Source organism: Buteo buteo, chromosome 2 (assembly GCF_964188355.1).
Source record: "Buteo buteo chromosome 2, bButBut1.hap1.1, whole genome shotgun sequence".
In the NCBI taxonomy this organism is placed as follows: domain Eukaryota; kingdom Metazoa; phylum Chordata; class Aves; order Accipitriformes; family Accipitridae; genus Buteo; species Buteo buteo.
Window position 1 is genome coordinate 24127060 of NC_134172.1, and position 23473 is coordinate 24150532.

At 41.2% G+C, this 23473-nt stretch overlaps 2 protein-coding genes across 7 annotated transcripts in view; both read left to right on the forward strand.

The window, feature by feature from the left end:
• Positions 1–11915, forward strand: part of FAM171A1 (family with sequence similarity 171 member A1) — a 90222-nt gene extending 78307 nt beyond the window's left edge. For all 5 annotated transcript variants that reach the window (XM_075048500.1, XM_075048517.1, XM_075048526.1 and 2 more), the window contains 3 exons: positions 4418–4534; positions 6946–7060; positions 7726–11915. In XM_075048500.1, coding sequence (XP_074904601.1) covers positions 4418–4534; positions 6946–7060; positions 7726–9427 — 1934 coding nt within the window. In that variant the 3' untranslated portion in view covers positions 9428–11915. The remainder of the gene's footprint in view (positions 1–4417; positions 4535–6945; positions 7061–7725) is intronic.
• An 11175-nt stretch (positions 11916–23090) lies between these two features.
• Positions 23091–23473, forward strand: part of NMT2 (N-myristoyltransferase 2) — a 40640-nt gene continuing 40257 nt past the window's right edge. Inside the window, exon 1 of one of the 2 annotated variants that reach the window (XM_075048596.1) lies at positions 23091–23360. In XM_075048596.1, the coding sequence (XP_074904697.1) occupies positions 23251–23360 (110 nt within the window). In that variant the 5' untranslated portion in view covers positions 23091–23250. The remainder of the gene's footprint in view (positions 23361–23473) is intronic. The other variant, XM_075048587.1, reaches the window with a different exon arrangement.

Here is a 23473-nt window from a genome sequence, read left to right on the forward strand (position 1 = left end):
AGGAAAGGACAGAAAAATGGAAGTTGTTCTTTCCTCACTGCCCCTCAGTTTTCTCCCTTGCTTACAAGAGCAAGTATGTGAGGACACAGAGGGTAATTAGCTGCTTTTTTAGAACAGGAAAACATCTTGTTTCCCACTGCAAGGTAGAATCTGGGATGAGTTAGGGAATTCATTCTCGAGGCTGCACAGCGATGAACTCTTGCTTACTCAAGGCAGCTTGAGATGCTAGGAGCATAGCTAGTAAGTACAGTGCGATTGGGTTTTGCTCGGTAGAAGGTCCAACATTAGTCATTACAGCAAGGCATTGCATGTAGGGAGTTACAAGAACGCTGCTTGGTGTTTAATGGTAGTTGAAAAGCGACCAAGATATTAGAACCTATAAAGGATGAAATGTGAGAGAGACCTGGAAACGCCCCGATGGGTTTGCAGAATACTGAAGGCACATCAGTTCCCTCCAGTAATGCTATGTTGGCTTTCAGCTATTTGATCACACAAGAAACAATACAGGACTTTGTGTTTCAACTGTTTCTGCTCAAACCTGTTTTGCCACTGCTGTCGTGAAGGATAGAGTTCTTCATTCTCTTCATCATGCAGGAGAATGTTCTGTTTTATTAGTGGATTATTGGTAAGAGATGGTGGAAGTATAAGAGGTGAGTTTATCACAGATGTGTTGGACCAGGAAAGTGTTAAAAAAGGCAGCTGATGAGACTCTGTACCCATGGTCCCCAGGAACCCGCACTTGGTGGTGTCCTGATGAAGGAACTTGGGACAGTGTCATTTAAAGAGTAATTATTTTCTAGCTGTCATCACATACTAATGTGTAGGGTATGGTCAACAAAAGCTTCATCACTCTTATTTAAAGATGACCAATATCAGATATATCTGTTACACTTTTGAAATTCTTAACTGTCCATAACAGAGAGAGGGAGAATTACATTTTTCCCTAGTGTTATACAGACAGATAAATTTCCTTGAGTGTATCCAGTGGTTGGCAAAAATGGGTGACCTAAATGAGCAGAAGACAAGCATGAAACCTGACTGACCTTGTGGAGTAGACTATTATTTTCTTCCATTGCAAATATAGGGATTCCTTTTGTTGCTAAAATATGAGCAATCTGAGCTGCTGCTTGTTTGGCAGGATGGTAGCTGAGCTCTGCTCGCAGCGATAAGAGTGCAGCCTCTGTTAGCTTCTTGATTGCTGTATTATGCAAGCAGAGTATTACTGAGCAAAAGGTTTTTAAAGAGACATTAGGAGGACTGTGTTCATTAGAATGCAGTGTAACGTGAATAAGCCAAGCTGGACACAAGTTCCCCCTAGTGAGGGAATCAATAATAGCTTCTGCTCAAGGAGGTAGCTATAAAAATAGACTATGAAGATAATGAACTTTGCTAAATTACATACGTATGTGTTCTGCTTGTGTGTGAATTTAAAGGGCTTAGAGACGGTAAGAGAAGTATGGGAAGCATGATAAATTCATCACCAAGGTCCTTCCATTCTTTTTTTTTAATCAGCACTTCTATATCTCTTTTAGTCTTAAAGTTTTATTTCACGTGGTTGTGTATTTGAATAGTTGGTGCAAATTCTCATTGTCAGAACCTTGCAGGAAAAAAATGACAAAGTTCAAGCTTACAGGAGTTTTCTTATCAAATGGCATTTTAGGCACAAGATAGAAGCAGGTTTTGACCCTATGGGCTATTTTTCACCTTGTAGTTCAGGGCTATTAGTATGACATCTTCCCAAAAGCATGGGTAGAAAATCTGAAGGGATAATGGCCATCTTAGTGGAGAAAATGATCTACTTTTCCGAGTTTTTCCAGAAACTTCATGCATAACTGTGGACAATTAAATTCTGTTCTTCCTGATAATGTTTTCCTAAAGGAGGTAAACTAATGGCTACATCAGGGTGTTCTGATATGACAGTTATGGATGCCACATGTGCAAATCTGTGTACACAGATTTTGGTCCTTTTGGTACTGTGAATCAAAATTACTTGTCTTTTGTGACTTTCTTTATGAAATAACAGATTATTGCTACCCTATTACAGACTAGAAATGATACTTGGAAAACCGAAAATTACATCAGTAATTCCTTTCCCCTGTTGCCCACCAATTCAGTTTGGTTGCAAATACAGAGTCACTATTTGGCAATAATAGTCACCTAGATCTAGAAATTCTCTCAAATGTTTATTTTTCTAAACCTTTCACTATATGCAGATGCGTTTATTATTAGCCAAAGATGGTGGACTTTAAGGGTGGACTTACATAGGAAAAATCAGTAGTAGAGAGGAAATAAATACTCAGGAGAGCCATTGTTGTGGTTTAACCCCAGCCAGTAACTAAGCACCACACAGCTGCTTGCTCACTTCCCCTCCACCCAGTGGGATGGGAGAGAGAATCAGAAGGAAAAAGGTAAAACTCGTGGGTTGAGATAAGAACAGTTTAATAGAACAGAAAGGAGGAAACTAATAATGATGATAATAAAATGACAATAGTAATAATAAAAGAATTGGAATATACAAAACAAGTGATGCACAGTGCAATTGCTCACCACGCGCCAACCCATGCCCAGTTAGTTCCTGAGCAGCAATTTCCTCCCCCAGGCCAACGCCCCACAGTTTATATGCTGGACGTGACATCCCATGGTATGGAATACCCCTTTGGCCAGTTTCGGTCAGCTGCCCTGGCTGTGTCCCCTCCCAACTTCTTGTGCCCCTCCAGCCTTCTCGCTGGCTGGGCATCAGAAGCCGAAAGATTCTTGACTTTATTCTAAACACTACTTAGCAACAACTGAAAACATCAGTGTTATCAACATTCTTTGCATACTGAACCCAAAACATAGCACTATACCAGCTATTAGGAAGAAAATTATCCCAGCCGAAACCGGGACAGCCATTCTCACATGTACAGGGTTTGCACAGGTGGATAACCTAAGGAACACAGAGGAAATCAGCAGGATCTCAGTGGTATTAAAAAAACAAAACACCAGCAGCATCTCTTCTGTGTGTTCTGCTGTCACTGCAAAGTGTTCAGATGACTGTCATCCACAAATGCTCATGCTTAGTCCTGAGTGACATCTGATGAAAAGCACCATTTGGGGAATTACATGCAGGAGGCTATTTAAAGGAAAGGGAATCACAAGTACAAGAAGCAGCTTGCCTTTAAAGTGAGCTTTTGAAGCTGAGTAATGGAAATGCAGCATTCTGTCCTGCGCCCTTTGCACAGAAATACAGAGCTATGCTGCAGAAGTGCAGGGGGTTTATCCCTTCACTGTACACAGATCAGTTGTACTGGTAGTGGCCGCCAACGTGTGCAAAGAACCTCCTTAGTGAGTTCATGCCCTCTGTTTCGGCACCCATGGGAGATGCCAAGCCAGGATTGCAGCTTTGGGAACTGCTGCTTGGCACCAGGGGTGGCTTCCCAGCGACTGCTCTCACTGTCCAGGCCAGCAATTCTGTGTTTCTTTCAAAGAGAATAAATATGGGAGCAGTCTACAACCCATACTGGCCATTTAATATATCAGAAACTAATTTTTCTCCTACAGCCCCAGAATCAGGGGGCTTATGAATTACAAAAAGGCATGCGGTTGATTCAGCTGTAAAGGTTTTTCATAGACCAATTCTTGTAACAAAATTTATCTTCTGAAAGTAGAACAGCTCTCAACTAGTGCAGATTGTCAATCTGGACTACCTAAGAGTTATATGAACTTAAACACATGGCTTTAAAATTGTCAATCTTGTTTATTTTGAAATGATCATTTGATAATTCTAAAAAATCTATTACATTTCCTTTGAGAAACATGTTTTAAAAAACTCATCATCCATTACCAAGCAGTATTCCTGGTTGTATGCACATTCTGAATGACTCACATTGCTGAATCAAAGTGACGGTGCAACTTAATTCTACATTTATTGGCAGTAACATTCATAAGCTTGTTTTCTGTACAGGAAAACCAACATTTTGAGGAAGCATTCTCTTCAGTCTTCTAGAAGTTGACAGCCAGAGCTGACAGAAAGGTGGTGTGCAGAACTCACATGTGGTCTGGGAGATGTGATATCTCTTGAAATACAGTTTTTAAGTGGGCTGTCTACGTATAATCAGCTTCAGGAATATCTTTCTTCAAAGAAGGGGAATCTAATATGACAATAATTATCTCCTTTAACCCTTTTTGAAGATTTATTAGTTTTATTTATTCTTAAATGTTTTTTGTGTACAAAGCTTCTGAGAAGGCCACGGGGATGACTACTTGCAGGAGCTCTCAAATGCCAGCAACAAAATGGCACAATCTCCCACTCCCCAGCAATGCACACACAACCCCTACAGCACATTGATAGGTTTTGTTACTGCTTGCTTTTCCACTTGTTTGCAGAGGAAGGTGTGAATACATCTATAATGCCTTCCTACAATCTTTGCGTTTACAGGGACATGGCTGAAGAGTAGTTTGGGCCTTGTACAACAAGAAGGAAATCAGTTGACTTGGACTTATATTGCACCTCAGCTGGGCTATTGGGTTGCAGCTATGTCACCTACACTCCCAGGTAAGATGGAATTGAATTTTATTGATATTCGCAGCATTGACTAACTATTTATTCATATATAATGTTTATATTTTTCAGAATGACCTCATCTGAGATGCCACAGCTTGATCAATAATGGATTATTAGAAAACAGAAATCTGAAAGTAAAGGGCTAAAATCTTTTGGGGATTGTGGGGGGCAACCTTTGGGCTCAAAACCTCTGAGTCTTTTCAATGGGAAACTTTTTGAAGTGTTCCTGCTTTGATGCATTTATGTCACTATTGCCTGGCAGAGCCATTGCTAGAAAATGAGGGGAGGTACAACATCAATGTATTGGTGTTCCAGCAGGTAGAAAAATACATGCTGTCAAGTTTCTATACAGAAACTCCCCCCAAAAATGGATTTACCTAAGACCAACATCATCCTGGGTTAGACATCTACTAACGAATTGATTGTAAATTTTTTTTTTCTTTTTTTTTTTTTGCTGAAGATGCCCATTTTGCCCTGACTACGCTTTGCATAGTCTTGTTGACTGTTTAATTTACACCACGAATAGTTTAGCGTGGAAGTTCTAGGAAGTGTTTTAGCAGAGTGGCATTAGTAGATGAGCTGACAGGTTGCCATCTGCAAGCCTCTTGGCATAACTGTAGAAAATCACTTTGAACTAGGCATTATATATATTTCTGTGCCTGTGGAGATTATTAGTGTTGCAGCTTGCTCTTCCTTTTTGCTGTCTGTGGCTGCCTCAGATTTCTTAGTATTAGTTCTTCAGCCACCAATAATCAGAGATACCTCTGTGTATAGAAGAGCCAATCAATCAAACAAAAAACTCGTCCTCTTACAGATTTTCTTTATTAGGTTTTCTGGATAAAAACCAAATACAGTAGAAATGAAAACATTCTTGCCTTGGCTGTGCAAGCTAAATAAACTATATCTAACCAACAAAACAAACTCTAACATGAGGCCTGTTTTTAAAGTCTGCTTGTATATGCCATGAAGTTGTTTCATGATATGCAAGCTTTTTTTCTGAGGTTATAGTAAATGAAACTGCTGGAATATTCAGCTGATTCACTGCTGAACAGAGTTTAGAGGCAGGTGCAGATCTGAATTTTATGGAATTTTACAAAATAATTGTGCTTTAAGAAAATGCAACTGCTCTGAGCCAAACATTTCCCGGTACAGCTCTGTGCCAGACTGCAAGGAAGTTACACTAGTCCTGAAAATTGTGCCTGTAACTCTAAGGTTAGAAGGCTTGTAACTCTAACAGGAGAAGGCTTATTTGTCCTTGCAGTTTAACTTGTATGGCAGAATTTCTACTTGTATTTTACTTTTCCTTCTTTCTGAGGGCTAGGTCTGGGTTCCTAAAACTTTGTTGCAATGGGAACAACATTTCCATGAAAAATTGAAGTGATTTATCTCTTCTTTTTCTTAATGTCCTGAAGCAATAGTATCAATCAATTATGTAAAGGTAATGGCAGGACAGAATGTGTAAATATTTAGATTTCCCAAATGCAATATACTTGATGTTATTTTTAATGAGCTTAATGTCTTTTTGCTTATTTTATCTCCTTATTGAATCTGTTTGATTTCCTATCTCAAAAAAATGGACCAAAATGAGCTTTGTGTTCCTAGCAGTGGCTCTACAGACCACTCAAGATCCACAGATGAGGTTTTACAGACCTCATGATCTAGAACTTTAATGTTGGCCAAGATTGCTGTCCTTCACAGTACATGCATGTTACTCTGTCAGCTGGTGCTGTACCTCCTTGCCTGCAGATGAAAATTTGGGCCTTTATTTCAAAATCATGATAAGGATTTTACAAACCGGCAGGACTACACATGCTGTCCACATGTGTGCATTCCTTTGTATGTTAGAACATTTACTAAGCATTACTGAAACCTGGACTTATAACACTGTTTCACTAGTGGCCTGGTTTTTAAATCTACTGAAGATCTGCTTGGCTTGGCTTGATCTAGACTTCAGAGCACCAACACATCTTCCAGTGAATCCTGTACTGCACAGTATGTACTGTTGAGTACAAAGCACCGCAAACGTTAAAGAGAAGTTGTTAGCTACAGTACTGGAAGATGCTGTGATGGCTTTTCTCCAGTGATGCAAGCTTTGGCGCACTGTGTCAGCATCAGGGCCTGGAAGGCAGCATTCACTGATGCATGCTCCTATTGAAACTAACTGCTTTTCCACAGAATGATCTATTTGGACTTGCAGTCATGAAAACCAGCACACGCTTTCTCCACAACTTGCTCCCTTCTCCAGAGGTGGTCTGCTCAATAGGCACCAGGGCTACAAGCGGCAGTGTTGCTCACTTAGCACCCTGATAACAAGGGAAGATGTCCCTCTCTTTGTTTAAGTGTTGTTCCTCTTCCTGTTTGCGGGTTGTTACAGGTCTAAATGCTCTTTTCTGGCCTTCCAGGTCCCGTCGTAACACACGACATTACCAGCTATCACACAATGTTTCTTTTGGCAATTTTAGGAGGGATGGCTCTCATACTTCTAGTCTTGCTGTGTCTGCTTTTGTATTATTGCAGGTAAGATTCACTGTCCTGGTTACTTAGTTCATGTTGGAAATACAAGGGGGTTTGTGCTTATGAAATTAAAAGCTTTTGTATTGAAACATTTTTACTTCGGGAGGGGGGAGGGAGAGTGGGGGGAAAGCAAGCAAGCATTTGAAGAAGAAAGAAACACTGAGATAAACCTTCGTATCTTCCTGGTTATGTGCGGCATATACAATCCCTGCTTTTGGTAGAATGGTAGCTGAATGAATCACACACACCTGTACCTGTGTTTTCCTTGTAAGATGTTTTAAAACCTCCTATCGAACATGGGCATAGGTCCAAGATCTCTGTCACTGTCTGCTACGCATTTGCAAGTAATCTTTCTATTAGTCTTAGAGTAAAATAAATGTTAACCTTTTATCAGCAAGTGTATATTAATGAGTGATTTTATATTTGCCTCCTCCAGACATTTGCTCAAATTTGTAATTGGTGCTTGAGATATTTCCCAATTGACATTATTCTTTGATTTTATCTTCACTGCTGGGATAAGCTTTTAATTGTTAGGTTATGTAATAAAAGATCAGTTCCCCTAATACTAATCACTGCCTAAAAATCTCCCATTAAGGCACACTTGCTGCTCTTGTTTTTATGTACAACAGTCACAAATGTGTAACTTCTTTTGTTACCGGCTTTTGTAGAAGAAAATGTTTAAGACCACGTCAGCATCATAAGAAACTGCAACTTTCAACAGCACTGGACACTTCTAAGAAGGATCAAGCAACCTCAATGTCCCATATAAATTTAATATTTTCACGTCGTGAGTCAGAATTTCCTGGTGGGTTATCCGTTGCTAGCAATGGACACACTGAAAACTCAGGTGCGAAGGAATTAATCAGTGCTGTCCACATGGAGATGGTATCGCCTAGTGGAGAAGCAGATATGCATACACCTATGCTCAAACACTCATTCAGTACTTCCCAGGAGTTTAGCTCCCGAGAGGAACTGCTCTCTGACAAGGAGAAAGACAAGAGCAGAATTTCCTTGGATGACCTGACTCCCAGTGGGTCTCTAAGAAAAGACTACCACAAATCAGCCGATAGTTTTCCTTTAAAGACAAGAAAATCTACAGAAACAGCTGAAGGCTATGAGTCCCCTATCAAAGATGAGTATAGGAGAAGTTACAATGCTATGCTGTCTCAGCCTTTATTTGAAAAGCAAGAGAGAGAAATTCAAGTATCTATGAACCATATTGCTACTGGAAGTAAATACAATATTCAGGAACAAATATACCCCACACCTTCAGCCCCTGAAAAAGAGCTGCTGGACTGCAGACCTACTGATTGTATGATGTCTCGTTCAGTTGATCACCTTGAAAGACCTACATCTTTCCCTCGACCAGGTCAGTTAATCTGCTGCAATTCTGTTGACCAAGTCAATGACAGTGTTTACAGAAAAGTTTTGCCTGCATTGGTCATCCCAGGTCATTACATGAAATTGCCAGGAGAACATCCTTTTGTTAGCCAGCCACTGGTTGTCCCAGCTGACCAGCAGATTGATATAGAAAGACTTCAGGCTGAGCTTCCTAACCCTCATGCACGGCTTTTTCCACACCCCCCACAACAGCTGCAACCCCAACAGTTAGCATCCCAAGCAATATCTCAGCAACATTTGCAAGATGCAGGTGCAGCTGAGTGGAGTCAACAAAATGCTTCCATGTCTGAATCTATTTCCATTCCTGCCTCACTTAATGATGCATCCCTGGCTCAAATGAATAGCGAAGTGCAGCTTCTTACAGAAAAGGCTTTGATGGAATTGGGAGGTGGAAAGCCATTGCCTCATCCTCGAGCATGGTTTGTTTCTCTAGATGGACGTTCAAATGCTCACGTTAGACATTCATACATCGATCTCCAAAGAGCTGGTAGGAACGGGAGTAACGATGCCAGTTTGGACTCCGGTGTTGACATGAATGAACCAAAATCTGCCCGAAAGGGAAGAGGAGATCATCTGTCTGCACCACAGGGTCACCCACCAGTGCAAGAGCACCAGCAGAGAGAGCGGAAGGTTTCAGATAGCACAGCTTACACACAACTTGTGTACTTGGATGATATGGACCAAAGTGGCAGCGAGTGTGGAACAGCAGTTTGTAGCCCTGAGGACAATGCTCTACGATGCCTACTAGAAGGCACTAGTAAGAGAAGCGGTGTGCAGCTGCCCAGCCTGCAGGAGGAAACAAGAACTGTGGATACCAAACCAGAGCCATTAACTAGTCCTGAACACGGAACATCGGTTCAAGATGATGAGGAGGACGAGGAGGATGAGGAAGATGACCAAGGTGAAGATAAGAAGAGTCCTTGGCAGAAACGAGAGGAAAGACCACTAATGACTTTCAATCTGAAGTGAGCTATTGTGAAAATCCACCATTCAGTGGAGTATAAAATTGCCAAATATTCTTTCTGTGGAAGTGCTTGATTTTTTTTGTTTGGTTGGTTTTTTGTTTTGTTTTGGGGTTTTTTTTGTGGAGAGAAAAGAGAAAAACAAACTGTGGTGAGCAACATTTGAAAGAACTTAAATGCATTACTGTGTAAATGTTAGAAAAGAATTAAAATCATTCCTCTGATTTAACGGCTGCCTCCAGTGAGATAGCTGAACAAAGAGTGTGATTGTTATTCCATATACTTGATATTGGTCATCCAGGATGTTGAAAATACTGACAAATTGTTTTGGTTGGTTTATGACCTCAATCTCCTTATGAATGGGAGCTGGTAAAGCTTTTGTTTTGTAGGCCAATTTTATGTTGATAATGCTACTGAAAGTATCTTAAAAACAAGTGTTTGACACATGGTGTCCAAAATTGTGCATTATCTCAATGAAAGGCTATGCATTGCTGCTTTTAGTAATATTTTGCTTATACTATGCTTTTCTTAATTTTACAAGTTGGTTGTAAACATTTTATGTCCTTTATTATAAACTACTCAGCAATTTATTTTAATGTGAAACTGCAGGAAACTTGAGTAGCATCCCTTAGCATTGAAGCCTTTTTATGAAACCAAACTGAACTTTGTGTCGACTAAGATTCCTTCAATTCTGGTCCCATTTACTCAAAGTGCCTTTTTTACAGTAACAATGAACAGTCCCTTCTTTTGGTAACTCCTTTTAATTGACCCCATTTGGGATTTTATAAACTTCTGAACTTCTACCTTTTATTTTAAGCTGCATGCCAAGAGTCCCATTTTGTGCTGAGCATTTCTCATTTCAATACAGTATATTCTGTAGCTATCATGTATATTGTGGATTCTGTTTAGCCAGGATAGACTTAGAAGACATTTTAAAGGGCCCAGAATAGCCAAGAATAGACTGTATATATTGTTAGCTTCCTCTGGAATCATATGAGCTAATCATGCTCATATAAAATGGACTATAGACCGAGCAAGTGGACTGAATGTGTCTAGAAAAATTTTGGAATTAAGAAAAAAAAAAAAAAATGTACTATCCAAAAGTGCCAGAATGACTCTTCTGTGCTTTCTCCATACAGAGCTGCTTGGTTATCCAAAAAATATAATTGAAAATAAACTGCAAAAAATATCTTTGTGGATTTTTTCCTCTGTTGGTGGTCATCACGTATTTTATGTTATTTAATAAGAAAAATACTTTGGTTTCAGTTTTGCTCTGCATATTTATGCTTGTGTGACTTACTAACACACTTTCTTATGCAGTTCTCCTGAACTTCAGTCAATACTGAAATTTAGACCCCTTTTCAGAAAAGCATCCTCCCTCTCTTGATAACCATGTAACTATTCACTTAAGTATCACTGAAGACTTTGGAAATGAAATCCTGGTATCACCAAAATTCTCTGTGGAGTAACGCTTCCTGTGGGACCAGTTTCCTTTCTGAGATTTCTGCGGATACTCACACTTATTGCACACTTCTCACTTCTTCATGAACTGGGTTCAAAGAAGGGAAAGTATGTGACTTCCACTCTTGTGGAATCCTTTGTACACATTCAGTTTATCATGTTTCATCCAATTATTTTTATGCAGCATTAGCATCAGTCATGCTTAATAAAGTTAATTATTATGCAATCTCTAAAGTGATCAGAGAAAGTGTTATATAGTTCCTATTTGATCTTTAATAATAAGCCCTGGTTCGGATTCATTGCTCTTTTTTTCAGTAGATTTCAAGGTTTTCTTAGGAGGCCGGTGTTGTAATTTCCGTCTTACTGAATGTCTTACCTGGGAGTCTGGGCGCAAGCCAGGAACTGAATCCCGATTTCCTAGTTCCCAGGCCAGTGCTCCTCTCCATCCACAAAGCCACATCACCTCTGTTTTGCTTTGATCCATGTTTGGAAGTGGTATATGTTGTGAAAGAAATCTAAAATAATATTTGTGGTGTGCATTGAATATTGAAATCACCATATTAGCAGTAAGTTATGTTTTACTCATCACATGCGTTCCAGGTCCTTTCCTGTTCTGTTTAGAAATTTTGCTACTGACTGCATGTGAACTGGCTCTGGGATCTGGGTTACTTATTGTCAGTCTGTGCAAGATCACTGAACAGAAAAATGCTAATTTAAAGGAATAGTATTTATCAGATGTCAGTAAGTGCTGGTAATACAGTGTCACTTATTAATCACAATGCTGCATCAAGTAAACATTCTGGTTAAAATTTCCGCGTACTAGAATTATTGTGCTATTTAATTTTCAACTTTCTGTTGTCTTAAATCTGTCATTTTTAATTACATTCTTTTTCAGATTCCTTTGCAAAGTTTCCATCGTTATTATCTTGTAAAGTGAGATTGTTGCTATTAAATTGCAGTGGTTTGTTTCTTTAATCGTGTTGGTTTTATGTTCAAAACACATAGTTTGAAGGTTTGATTATTTGTGGTCCTAATACAGCAAATATACTTGAACAAACACAATGTGGGTATTTTGCAAATCTTCTTTAAAATAGCATTTTTTTTAATTGTGGTCATATCACCAGCCATATAATAGTTGGATTTTGCAGAATATATAGTTTGTGGAATATAATTCTCAGTATATCCAACACATCTGAGCCACATGTTAAATGAAATTGGAACAGAGTAACACAGATCAGATAATAGATTGAGATTAGAGTGTGTCCATTGTACACACTTTGCCTAATCTTACAGTCCGGTGACAAATTCTGTGTTTTAATTTTTCTAAACATACTGAGGAAGATACTTCAGTAAAATATGAAGAAATTTTGTTGCTTATATTTTGCAGTTGCACAGTGTAGCAAGTACCAATAAAGCTTAAAAAACATACAGAACAAAGTATAACTTGAAAAGGTCTTGGCATCAGCAGCTCCAAGTGATCTTAGTCCATGTAGAAGATAACCTGGAGAAGCAGTTGGCTTTGTATTTTTTGATGGCAAGTATTAATGGGGAAAAAATGCAAAAGATTGTAATGACAAAGCTTACAAAAGTAATGAAAATATGTTGGACTTAAAAAAATACTAGGAACAGGTCTTCAATTAATCTATCCACAATCAGGATTTTCAAATGGATAATGACTGAGGTTATATTATCCAAAGTCCATTTATATCATAGGGCCTATGAAATGTTAGGACTGTTGGGAGTTAATACACTCATTAAGAGTCCATTCACTGTATGATTGTCCCCCAGCTCCCACTTTGTTCCTGCTGAAATACTTGCTTCTCAAAGCTTATTGAAGTATTTGTAAAGCACCTTGACTTACTATGATAATGACCTTTTATTATTTGATTTAAGTGCTTTGTCAGGGTACCAGCATGCTAAACCCTCTACAGATACAGGGGGAAAATGGTTCTTGCCTCAGAGCATTTGCAATCTAACGTTACACAAATATACAAAATCATGGTGCTGAGCTTAGATGAACAGCTTACCAAGAAACCCCACCATTTGGAAATTGCTCATGATGCTTTTCTCCCTTACAGGAAGGACTGAGTAGCTTTAGTAAAAGTGAATTAAGCTCTCTTGAAATACCTTAGCAGTATTTTCATTTTCTGCCCTTCATTCTATCCATGAATGCTCTGAAAGACCAATTCTATATTACGATCCTAAACCAACATGGTTGAGATTGGTAAGAAATTACATATCCCATGTAGGGTTTAGCCTATAGAATAGTACAGGTGTAAATGAGCAAGTATTGGATTAGATATTTACCCTTTCTCTAGGAAGGTCCCTAGTGAACCAAAAAAGGCATTATTTTTTTCTTAACCAACGAGAATTCATCTGAGGATTAAAATGTGTTGTAACGTAGTAGCTCTTAAACTGTCAATAGGCTGTAACCTGGGGCATGGGGCATGGAATTGGGAATCTATCCAGTACAGCCTTGGACTTGGTCAAAAGAGAAGAAGAATGTCAGTTTGCTTTTCTAAAACGTATGGGCGACAGGCAAGGTTTTTTTGAATCAGTGCTGCTGTTTGGGTTCTTTTAGCATTTGAAATTCTTAAAGTCGGAATATCTGCCACCTGGTGGTGAGCTGTTTGAACTGTTTCTCCATACATACTGGGTATAAAACACAGTTTCTCGTTTCAATATAAGCACAGTTTATAACTTCAGTAACACCAGTAGGCAGCTGGCACGGGATCATCAGTTGTTTCATGGGCCGGCTGTCAGTCCAAGTGCGGAGATTGCTGTCAGCTTGAGAGACCTTGCCCAGCCTCTTAGCTGGGGCAGTATTCAGCTCATAACATCTCCATTCAAATCAAAATGCGTCATCACCGATGGCAGTGTAGTGTGCTCAAGTGTAAATGTGCCTGTGTTCTCTCACCTAGTGAATAGCACCTTGGTTTTAGATAAAGTTAAAACAATTTTAACTACTACTTGTTTCCGAAGTTGAGAAAAGTAAGAGCAACTCTATTATTATTCTTTTCCTGTTCTGCTTACAGACAAATGTAAGCTGGCAGGTTCAGTGCTAACCTTACTCATTTCATATATATAGATATAGATATGTATGATATATGATTATTATATAATATGATATATCCTATATCATGATAGATAGATAGATATACACACGATATTTTCATGATATGTCTGATATTTTCATTTCTAGGCCGCAAACCATTTGGAGCTTTGGGTAGACAAGTAGGCAGCAGCCAAGTGCCATTTTCAGACTAGAGGAGGATTTTTTAATGTTACTCATGTAATTCCAAGTGGTAAACTGACACCATGTACTGTCTTCTACATGACAGTAATAACAGAAAGGGTATCTAGTTCTTTTTAGCTGTAATCTTGTGGTATCCACAGCTTATTAGCTTGCAAAACGTGGCACCTGGTCTATTATCACTTAACTGAAGTACTTCTTGTTTTATTGATGTGCTTTTTTTCTAGGAATAAACAGTGCCAGTTAGATTGTTTGATCATTAAATATCTCTTCTGCCTTGGAAACTTACAGCCGCAGGGAAGGAAAATGTGATGATAACAGGGAGGTACAAATGAAATACTTGTTTAGTTTATTTTTTTAATTCTGGAGAGAAGCACTTCATGTTCACGTGACTGGAAATATGCACTGCTGAATAAACCCAACTGAGGAATGGTCCTGCCACTCCATTTTATATTATAAAAGTAGGAAATGGTGCCTAAAATACTGCTGTGGGATGAGAAATCCCACTTTCAAAAGGAATGGCTGTTCCTGCTGCAAGAGATGTTGGGTATGAAAGCTGGAAGAAGTTGTTTCAAAGGGCTCCTGTTACAAGCATTGGTTTTTAAAGGGTTTTGGTGATTCAGTGGTTGTAGGGAGTTTAAAAAAGCATCAGGACTGTCTTCTCCCCAGTCCCCCCCGATTTTCACAAGCACACTCCCAGCAGAGTTGGCCCCTGAGCTTCTCCTCTCCCTGGGTAGAAACCCATTATTGTCCTACTCTTACGCTGGAGCTTACAGCTCTGGCTGTGGCATATGCGCCACAAGCTACTCCGGGTAGATTCTGTTCCCTACACATTTCTTCTGGAAGTTTTCCATCAATAAAGGAAGAGGCTGGAACCACATCTCAACCCCGGGAAAGCCTGCATGAAAAGAAAGTAACACAGCAGGAGATGTGCCCCCATATTACCCTTACCTAGATGCTTAGGGCAGGGCCTTTCTCCCAGTGTCCCCTGCCCCTGGAGATGAGAGAGGCTACGGGTCTTGGCTTCCCTCTCCCTGGTCTTCAGGGAATGCCCCTTCCATAAACCCAGCCCCCTGATTCCACCTTCAGTTTGGTGCCATGCTGAGAGGCCAGCATGGATGGGACGTGCTATGTGACACTCTAATGACATTTCAGCAAAGCTGCTTGTAGGTGTTGGTGAGGGTGAGCTTTCTCAAGCTATCTGCCTCTTTGTGTCTATGCCACTAGCTGTACCTTGATTTTAACACCTCATAATCCTATATTAAATAACACAATAACAATGAGGAAAGCAGAACATGATAGCCAAGTTCCCCCGTGTGAGGAGTGTTTTTCTTTTGAGCTGGATTTGATCTTTTATTCCTGGAAATCAGCAAAGTATACCTACATAAATATATGTGTATATGTGCATGCGTGCGCGTTCATGCATGCATGTGCACATGTATGTAAGTGCATTTAATATAAAAGCTAGCTTAAATGCTAGTTTCAGCATTTCAACATCAAGCAATGCCAAAGTAAAGGTCGCTCACCTAGGCTGACTGGAAGAACCGGCAGAAGAGCTTATAAAGGCTTGTATTAATTAAGTTAATTGTCCTTGTGGTCTGACACTGCAGGGCCAAAGACATGCTTGATGCTGTTTCTGCTGTGCCTATGCCCCTGACTTCCATGAGATTTATTCACACTTGCCTACTAGCCTAGACCTGACATCTAAATTTTGTGCTTAAAGCTTGTCTAATGTCTGTATTTTAAGTACTTTACTCTGCAATTGTTGCAACATTTGACAGATGCTTTTCTTTTGCAGAAAGTTGTAAAATGCTGAAGGGTAAAATCTTACTGTAAAAATCTCCAAAAATTTTGCATAGAAATGGAAGAGTTATAATAGAATCTGGTTTCCCTTTTTCTTCATGGGGAAGACATTGTGTCCATGAGACACTTTTTAATTCAATGTAATTCTCCATACAGTAGGTGTGCATTCCAAACAACGCTGTTAATCTGCTTCTAACCAACCAGAAGGTATGCAGAACCTTTATTGGCATTATCCATTTATCTGATTTGTAAGTTAATGGGATACTTCTAGTTGGAGCAACCTACAGAACATTGGAGACAATCTTCTGTTGGCTATCATGGAAATGTGGGAAACACAGCTTCTAACAACATACTGTCCCTGAGCAGGTTGTCACCACAAGGAGTATCCTGTTCGTTCTAAAATACTATTCTCATCCAAGGCCTGCTTGGCTTTAGACTGCAATCTCCAAAGCCTGGAACACCTTTCCAAATAAAAGTGGTTTATGCTAATGGGAATAGGTAATGAATATTAAAGTACTTGATAGACATACCATTTGTTTGGGGATAGCCAGACTTTTAGGTTTCCTTCTCTGGACCTGAACTTTGAGAACTATCCTCCTTGATATTCTCAAGGTTTCCAGGCTCTAGTCTCTATTTCAGGGTGTCTAACAGCGTTAAATACTCTAGGGCAAACAGAACATACAGGAGCACCCTAATAGTTCTAGTCTGTTACAAATGCTCTGAGAGTTGTAGTCAGGCTTTAGCCTCTTCACTCTAGCAGGAAAAAATGTACATCTATCACAGGAAAGAGCCCCTTTTTGTTTGGGGATAAAGAACTATCAGAAACAAACAAAAATAAAACTGAAAACTTTCATTTTGGAAAAATACTGAAACAGTCAAGAGATGAAGAATAATTCACTTATCTATCGCTGCCTCCATCCAGAATCAGGGAAAGAAAGCATTTGGCTGTACCTGCAGCCTCCCTGCAAAGAGGAGGGAATAGCAGGTGCATTGATACGGGGGAACTGTAAAAGGCTGATGGGAGAACTGATTTAGGAGCTGACAGGAGTAAATTGGATTGATTTGGAGATTGGATGTGCAGAAGTAATTGCTGAGTATTGGTCAGAGCTCTTGCAGCACCAGTGTCAACACCGTCTTTGTCAATAAATCTGTCACCACTAATTTTCATTAACATATATAATTTGAGAAGGGTCTGAAAGACAGAGGAAAAAAAAATAGACATAGAAATGCAAAATACATATATATTTGTAATAATCATTATTTAAAAGTCAGTTCTGATTATTAAGTATCTTTTAATGTAAAACATGATTTATTTATTTTTTACCTTTGGGGGCTAGAGACCCTAGGAACAGAGGAATTGCAATGCTGGAACCAGTTTGAACCTGTGTTTGATCTAAGTCTTGTATCCTGCTTCCAACAATCATCAAAACCAGATGCATCAGAAAACTGGGGAAGAAATATCTGCTAGTGATAATAACCCCACAGGATAAAAGTCTTCCTATCCTTATCACTTATACCCTTAAGCATGAGGGTTTGTATTTATCATACACATTTTTTAATGCTACGGTATGTTTTCAATATGCATGTAAATGTCTAACGCTTTTTTAATGCTGTATAGCCTGCGGCCCTTGCCAATGCAGGCACCAGCATGGAGAAGCAGATGCTTCAGTGCAAAAGGTAAGATGTAAAATAGAAGAGGTATGGTATGAGCTGCATTTTAAAACAGAATTCAACAAAAATTTGAACATCAGAGTGCAGCAGAAAGAGCGGGCTGTTTTGAGAGTGCTTGTCCCCCAGTTTGAATGCTGCAGCCAACACAGGCCAGCAGCAGGTGGGCTGTGAGACAGGCGAGGCTGAAGCTCACCAAGTGTGGTATGCAGCAGGAGGCTAAAAAGATGTACAGTGGGTGAGACAAACCATAAAGATCAGAGACGTGATCTCACATGGATACAAATGTGCAACATATGAGATCACAAGCTCATTTCATTCCCTAACTATTTCTACCTATTCTGTTGTTAGCTGTGACATCTATATACATTTGTTTTGGTGCATTTGTTCAGTGTATTTTCAAACTGTATTCTCTCACCCTTGCATCTCATTCAGGATTAAAGAAGGCAATATTTAAGTTCTCAGCATAGAGAGCCACCAATAAAAAAAATCATTGCGAGATAGTACTAGTAGGTACTTGTGTAAGGCAAAGTCTAAACATATTTGTTTGCTCCATAACTTTTTTTTTAAAATACTTATTAAGAAAATAGAGAAAACACTAAACTATTAGCTAATTTTCAAATTGGATCAGTTTTGCTTCCGATTTACAAGACTACAAAAAGTTCACACCAAGTTGTTTATTATTTACATGCAATATTAAATCTATTTTACATTATAAATGCCATGAATATTTCAATGTGGTGTATAAAGTTAGGAGCAGTCCTATGACTGCATGAAAATTTCAGGTACTTTTCTTCTGCAGTGTTTAATACTCAGAACACATAGACCAATCAAATGATGCTAATAGTCTGAATGATATATATCACTAGCTCACTGGGATGTAATTAATATGTATCACTAGGCAAGTAAACAAGTCTGGATTATGCCTGCCTGCTTGAGGGAAACTGTATCAGTGACTGGCTGGCTTTATTCAAGTCATAGAAGAGCAAAGAGAAGGGTATGACCCTGACCACGTACGACACAGTCTCACTTGATGGTTCATCCAACAGACGAGATCGGACAAAGCTGCGTACGGCCCTGGGAGTTAAGGCTTCCCAATTGTCCTGGTTTCAGCTGGGATAGAGTTAACTGTCTTCCTAGTAGCTGGTACGGTGCTATGTTTTGAGTTCAGTATGCAAAGAATGTTGATAACACTGATGTTTTCAGTTGTTGCTAAGTAGTGTTTAGACTATAGTCAAGGATTTTTCAGCTTCTCATGCCCAGCCAGCGAGAAAGCTGGAGGGGCACAAGAAGTTGGCACAGGACACAGCCAGGGCACCTGACCCAAACTGGCCAACGGTGTATTCCATACCATGGGATGTCCCATCTAGTTTAGGAACTGGGAAGCGGGGGTGGGGAATCGCCGCTCGGGGACTAGCTGGGTGTTGGTCAGCGGGTGGTGAGCAATTGCCCTGCGCATCATTTGCACATTCCAATCCTTTTATTACTACTGTTGTCATTTTATTAGTGTTATCATTATCATTATTAGTTTCTTCTTTTCTGTTCTATTAAACCGTTCTTATCTCAACCCACGAGTTTTACTTCTTTTCCCGATTTTCTCCCCCATCCCACTGGGTGGGGGGGGAGTGAGTGAGCGACTGCGTGGTGCTTAGTTGCTGGCTGGGGTTAAACCACGACACCAATCCTCAGTATTTCTCACCGCCAGCCTTAGACAGCTCCTCCTCAGTAGCCTAGAGTTCTTTTGAACTCATGGCAGCCACTGAAATGCCCAAAGTATTTGAGTGTTTGTAGGGTTTCATTTTGAGTCCTGGATTTTGCTGTGGGAGTCAACTAGGAAAAAGTTAAACATGGCAACACCAAAGTCCATTTGTGGATCTGGGCCTATACTCGTATACTTACGTTCAAGGTGGCTCAAAGCCTCTCAGACTTGTAGGCACAGGTTAATTTTGTGTAGTCATGACAGACCCGTGACTGCATCTGTTATGGAAAGCAGAGGAGAGACAGAACCTGGAAAGCGAAATAGGATGGGGAAAGATCCAAAAAGCTGAGATTTATGGTGGTGTAGACGGTCCCCTATACACTGGTCTGTTTGTTGCTGGCTGACAGTGGTGGGAGCAGCTAGGCAGAGCTACATCTGTAATGCTTCACTGACCTTTCTCTCTTTTTTTCTTCCAATTTGTTGCCATAAGCAACTGGATATTTTGGCTACATCTAGCAGCAAACCCAGAGGCACTACTAAAGCTCTAAGGAGACCTGTGAAAATAACCAACCAACCAATGAATAATTCATCAAATGCTGGAATTATATTAATTGATTTCATGATATGCTGTTTAGTATTAAGTGAAGTGTATCTCCTGATTAGGAAGTCTATTTTCCTTTGTTATTAATTTTTTAGCTTTTGTGTAAAACAACTGTGCTTTCTTCTTTTTAATCTTCATAAAATAAAAGGCTCTTATGTTCCCCGTACATCTAGGAAGAAGTCTTCTTAACCAGTTAAAAACTAAATTCACATCTTCACAAACACAGGCTTTTTACCTGCTAGGTTTAAAATGAAACATTTCTGATAGCTTTTGATGGTCTGCTTAGACTGGTGCGAGTGCGTGGGTTATGTCTGCATCACTTGTATGCAGCAGTCTGGGGAGTTCCCGGACATACCCAGCTGCGACAACAGTGGTCTTGGAAGTACAGATGCCCACAGAAAGCCTGTTTGGGCACATCAGGTGCCATCCATGCTGCTTACTGTCCTAGTGGTACATACTCCATTAACTCACTGTGGTTGAACATGTGGGGTCCTGAAGTTCAGGGGTACATTTTTTCACCTTGCTGCTCTATTTTGGGAAGACATCTATACATGTGATAGCTAACATTTATCAAGTAGTGCAACTGCTGAGCAGCGTCTGTAGAGTGAATTTAAACACTCTGGGAATCTGTTTGGTAATTTCAGAAATGCAAAACTACATCAGAATTCCTCAATGCAGGACAGATGCATACCTCTTGCTTCTGGTCAACTTCTCTACTTGTGGTATAAGCAAAAGTAATATATTCATGAAACGCAGAGCACAATTCAGTGTTGTCAGTTGGCCTTGTAACAGTGGAATCTGGAGTATAATCTCAGTTGCGCCTCTCAGGAGATAAACTGTAATATCCATGAGGATATTCTTCATGCATGCTATGAACTCTAGAATAGCAGCCGTTCTGCAGCTATATATACTCTGCCTGATTCCCCCTTCCAGGGAGACCTTCTAGCAGGGACAGCAAGTGATACTTGCTAGGAGAGATTCGTATTGCCTCTATTATTGTCTCTGTGAACTGCACAAAGAGTCAGGATCCAGGCTTCCTATACTCCATTCAGCTCAATGAAGTGAGGAAAATTGTGGTAAAGGACAGAAGATGCTTAAACTGACAGTTTCTCCAACACAGTGATTCAATATAGCTGTTTAGTCATTGACATACTGTTCTTCACTTTCTCCTACACATTATTATGAGGGGGAAAAAAAATCATTAGTAATCACTGGATTAACTTCACTCCAGGCTATGGGGCCACTGTTCACAATTGGTTTTTGTTATTGAAAACTATTGGGTATTGTGCCTTTGTTTTGAGATTTTCTTTCTCTCCTACACATTACAACTGAGTGAAGGTTTAGTTCGAAAGGTCATTTCAAACTGTGGTAACACAGTAGGCACATTTCCCCTCTGAACTACAGTGATGGCTTGACATTGGGAGGTCATACTTGGCCAAGTGTTAATTACAAGCCTCCCATCAGTTTTGCAATAGTTGAGGGTAGGCCACCTGTCAAGAAATTTTTTCTCTCTCCCTTCACTCATTTGTGGAAGATCAACACCACCTTAACAATTTAGCCATATTCAGGAACAACTGCTGTTTTTAAAGATACACGTGCTATGTTACAGTTTATTTTATTTGGAACGTGCTGGTTGAATATTTTCTAGCTTTATTGATTTAGTACCCTTGAATTTTCCAGTCACCACAGCTAGTACTTCAAAACTGTCAAGACAGAAAATACTGGTCAGATGATAGAAATCCAGCATAGATAGCAGTCACTGAAGGTTTGAACCTAGTCCTGAGACATCAGAGTGTAACGTGATAGATTATACAGCTGATAAACCCATACTCCATTACCCATTCAGAATTGTTTTTCCTTCTGTCCTTTCACAACAAAGCAGGAAGGGCTTCCCCAAGTCAACCTGCGGCAGGAAACAAACATTCAGTAATTATTTGGCAACACGAGGGCAGCACTTTCTCGATGATGCAACGGACTACTTGGTTAGACCAAGAGAAGCTGGGAGGTAGTTTAGGAGAATTGTTACAAACGACGTACAGCTTGAAAGGGTGACCTGGGCATTGGATTCTTCATTATTACGTTGTCTGCCTTTGATTCTTCAAGAATCTTATGCGTTTGAATTACAAGTTCCTGTGGCAACTTGCATGTTGTAAAGGACCAAGGGCAGTGGGACACAGAGTGGCCCAGGGCTGGTGCTCAATATGCATAGGTGCAGCTTGACTGCGAGGGCACAGCTGGAGGGACATCTAGCTGTCTTCTGCTCGGCCAGTGAGATCTTTTATTTGACATGTCACCCACAATATCTGATAGAGCAAAACATTACACCACCCTAAATCAAAAATGGGAAAAAGAAATCCAAATCACTACCTTAAATCAAAATGCAAGGAAGAAGCATCTTCCTCACATTAAATGACTTTCAAGAGGGCAGTGGGGGTAAGGAGAAATTACAACCGCTGCATACTATTCTTATGTTTTAATGTGATGTTTGGCAGCACTGCCAAACCAAGCACTCAGAAATTCTGAATCTCTGCCTGAAATCTTGATATGACCCTGGAAATCAAGGGAGTTCAAATAATTAATACGAGTTTCTCTTTCTTTGTTTTCCTGGGTTCAAACCATTACCACTTAACTCCAGTTCTTCTAGCATGGAGCTTGCAGAAATACAAAAGGCTTCGGGAAAACAACAAGGGCTGCGAGAGCCAGTGGCCACGGCTGTGAGGGGGGTTCACCGCGGCGGCCTCGGCAGCGTCTACCAGCGGCACCTTCGGCGTCGAAGTACGTACGGCGTGAGAAGGGAACACAGGGAGCTGCCAAAACGCGCTCCGAGGCTCCTGAGGCCCGGCAGCTGCCGCCCCACCGAGCGGGCCCTCGCCTGCCTGCAGGCCCGACCCCACGGCGCGGGGACGGCCACCGCCGGGCCGGACTTGCCCCTCGGGCCTCCCCCGGCGGCGGGGGGGCAGCGCCCTGCCTGCGGGGACCCGAGGCCCGCGGAGGTCAGGGGGCGCGGGTCAGATATCGGCTACGAGGGAGTCGGGCGGGGGCCGGGCCCCGGGGCGGCACTGCCCGGCTGTGAGGGGCGGGGCGGGGCGGGGCAGGGCAGGGCGCCGAGCCCCCCGCGGCAAGGCCCGGCCCGGCCCTGCCCCGCCCCGGTCCCGTCCCGTCCCGTCCCGTCCCGTCCCCTGTGGGGCGCCGGGGAGCGGCCGGGCAGCCCCGGCGGCCTCCGCCTCCTCCGGCAGCACGGGGGAGGACAGCAGCTAGAGGGAGCTCCTCCGGACTGCATCTGCCCGTGCGCCCCGGTTCCTTTCATAGGCTCCCCCGCCCCCTCCCCTCCCTCCTTCCCCCGTGATGGCGGAGGACAGCGAGTCTGCGGCCAGCCAGCAGAGCCTGGAGCTGGATGACCAGGATACCTGCGGCATAGACGGCGACAATGAGGAGGAGGCCGAGCACGCCAAGGGGTAGGGGCGCGCTGCGGGCCGGGCGGGCGGGCACGGCTCGGGGAGGCAGCCTCCGCGTCTGCCGCCGCGGCAGCGCTAGGGCTGGAGGTGCCGCCGCGGCCGCTGTTGCGGGC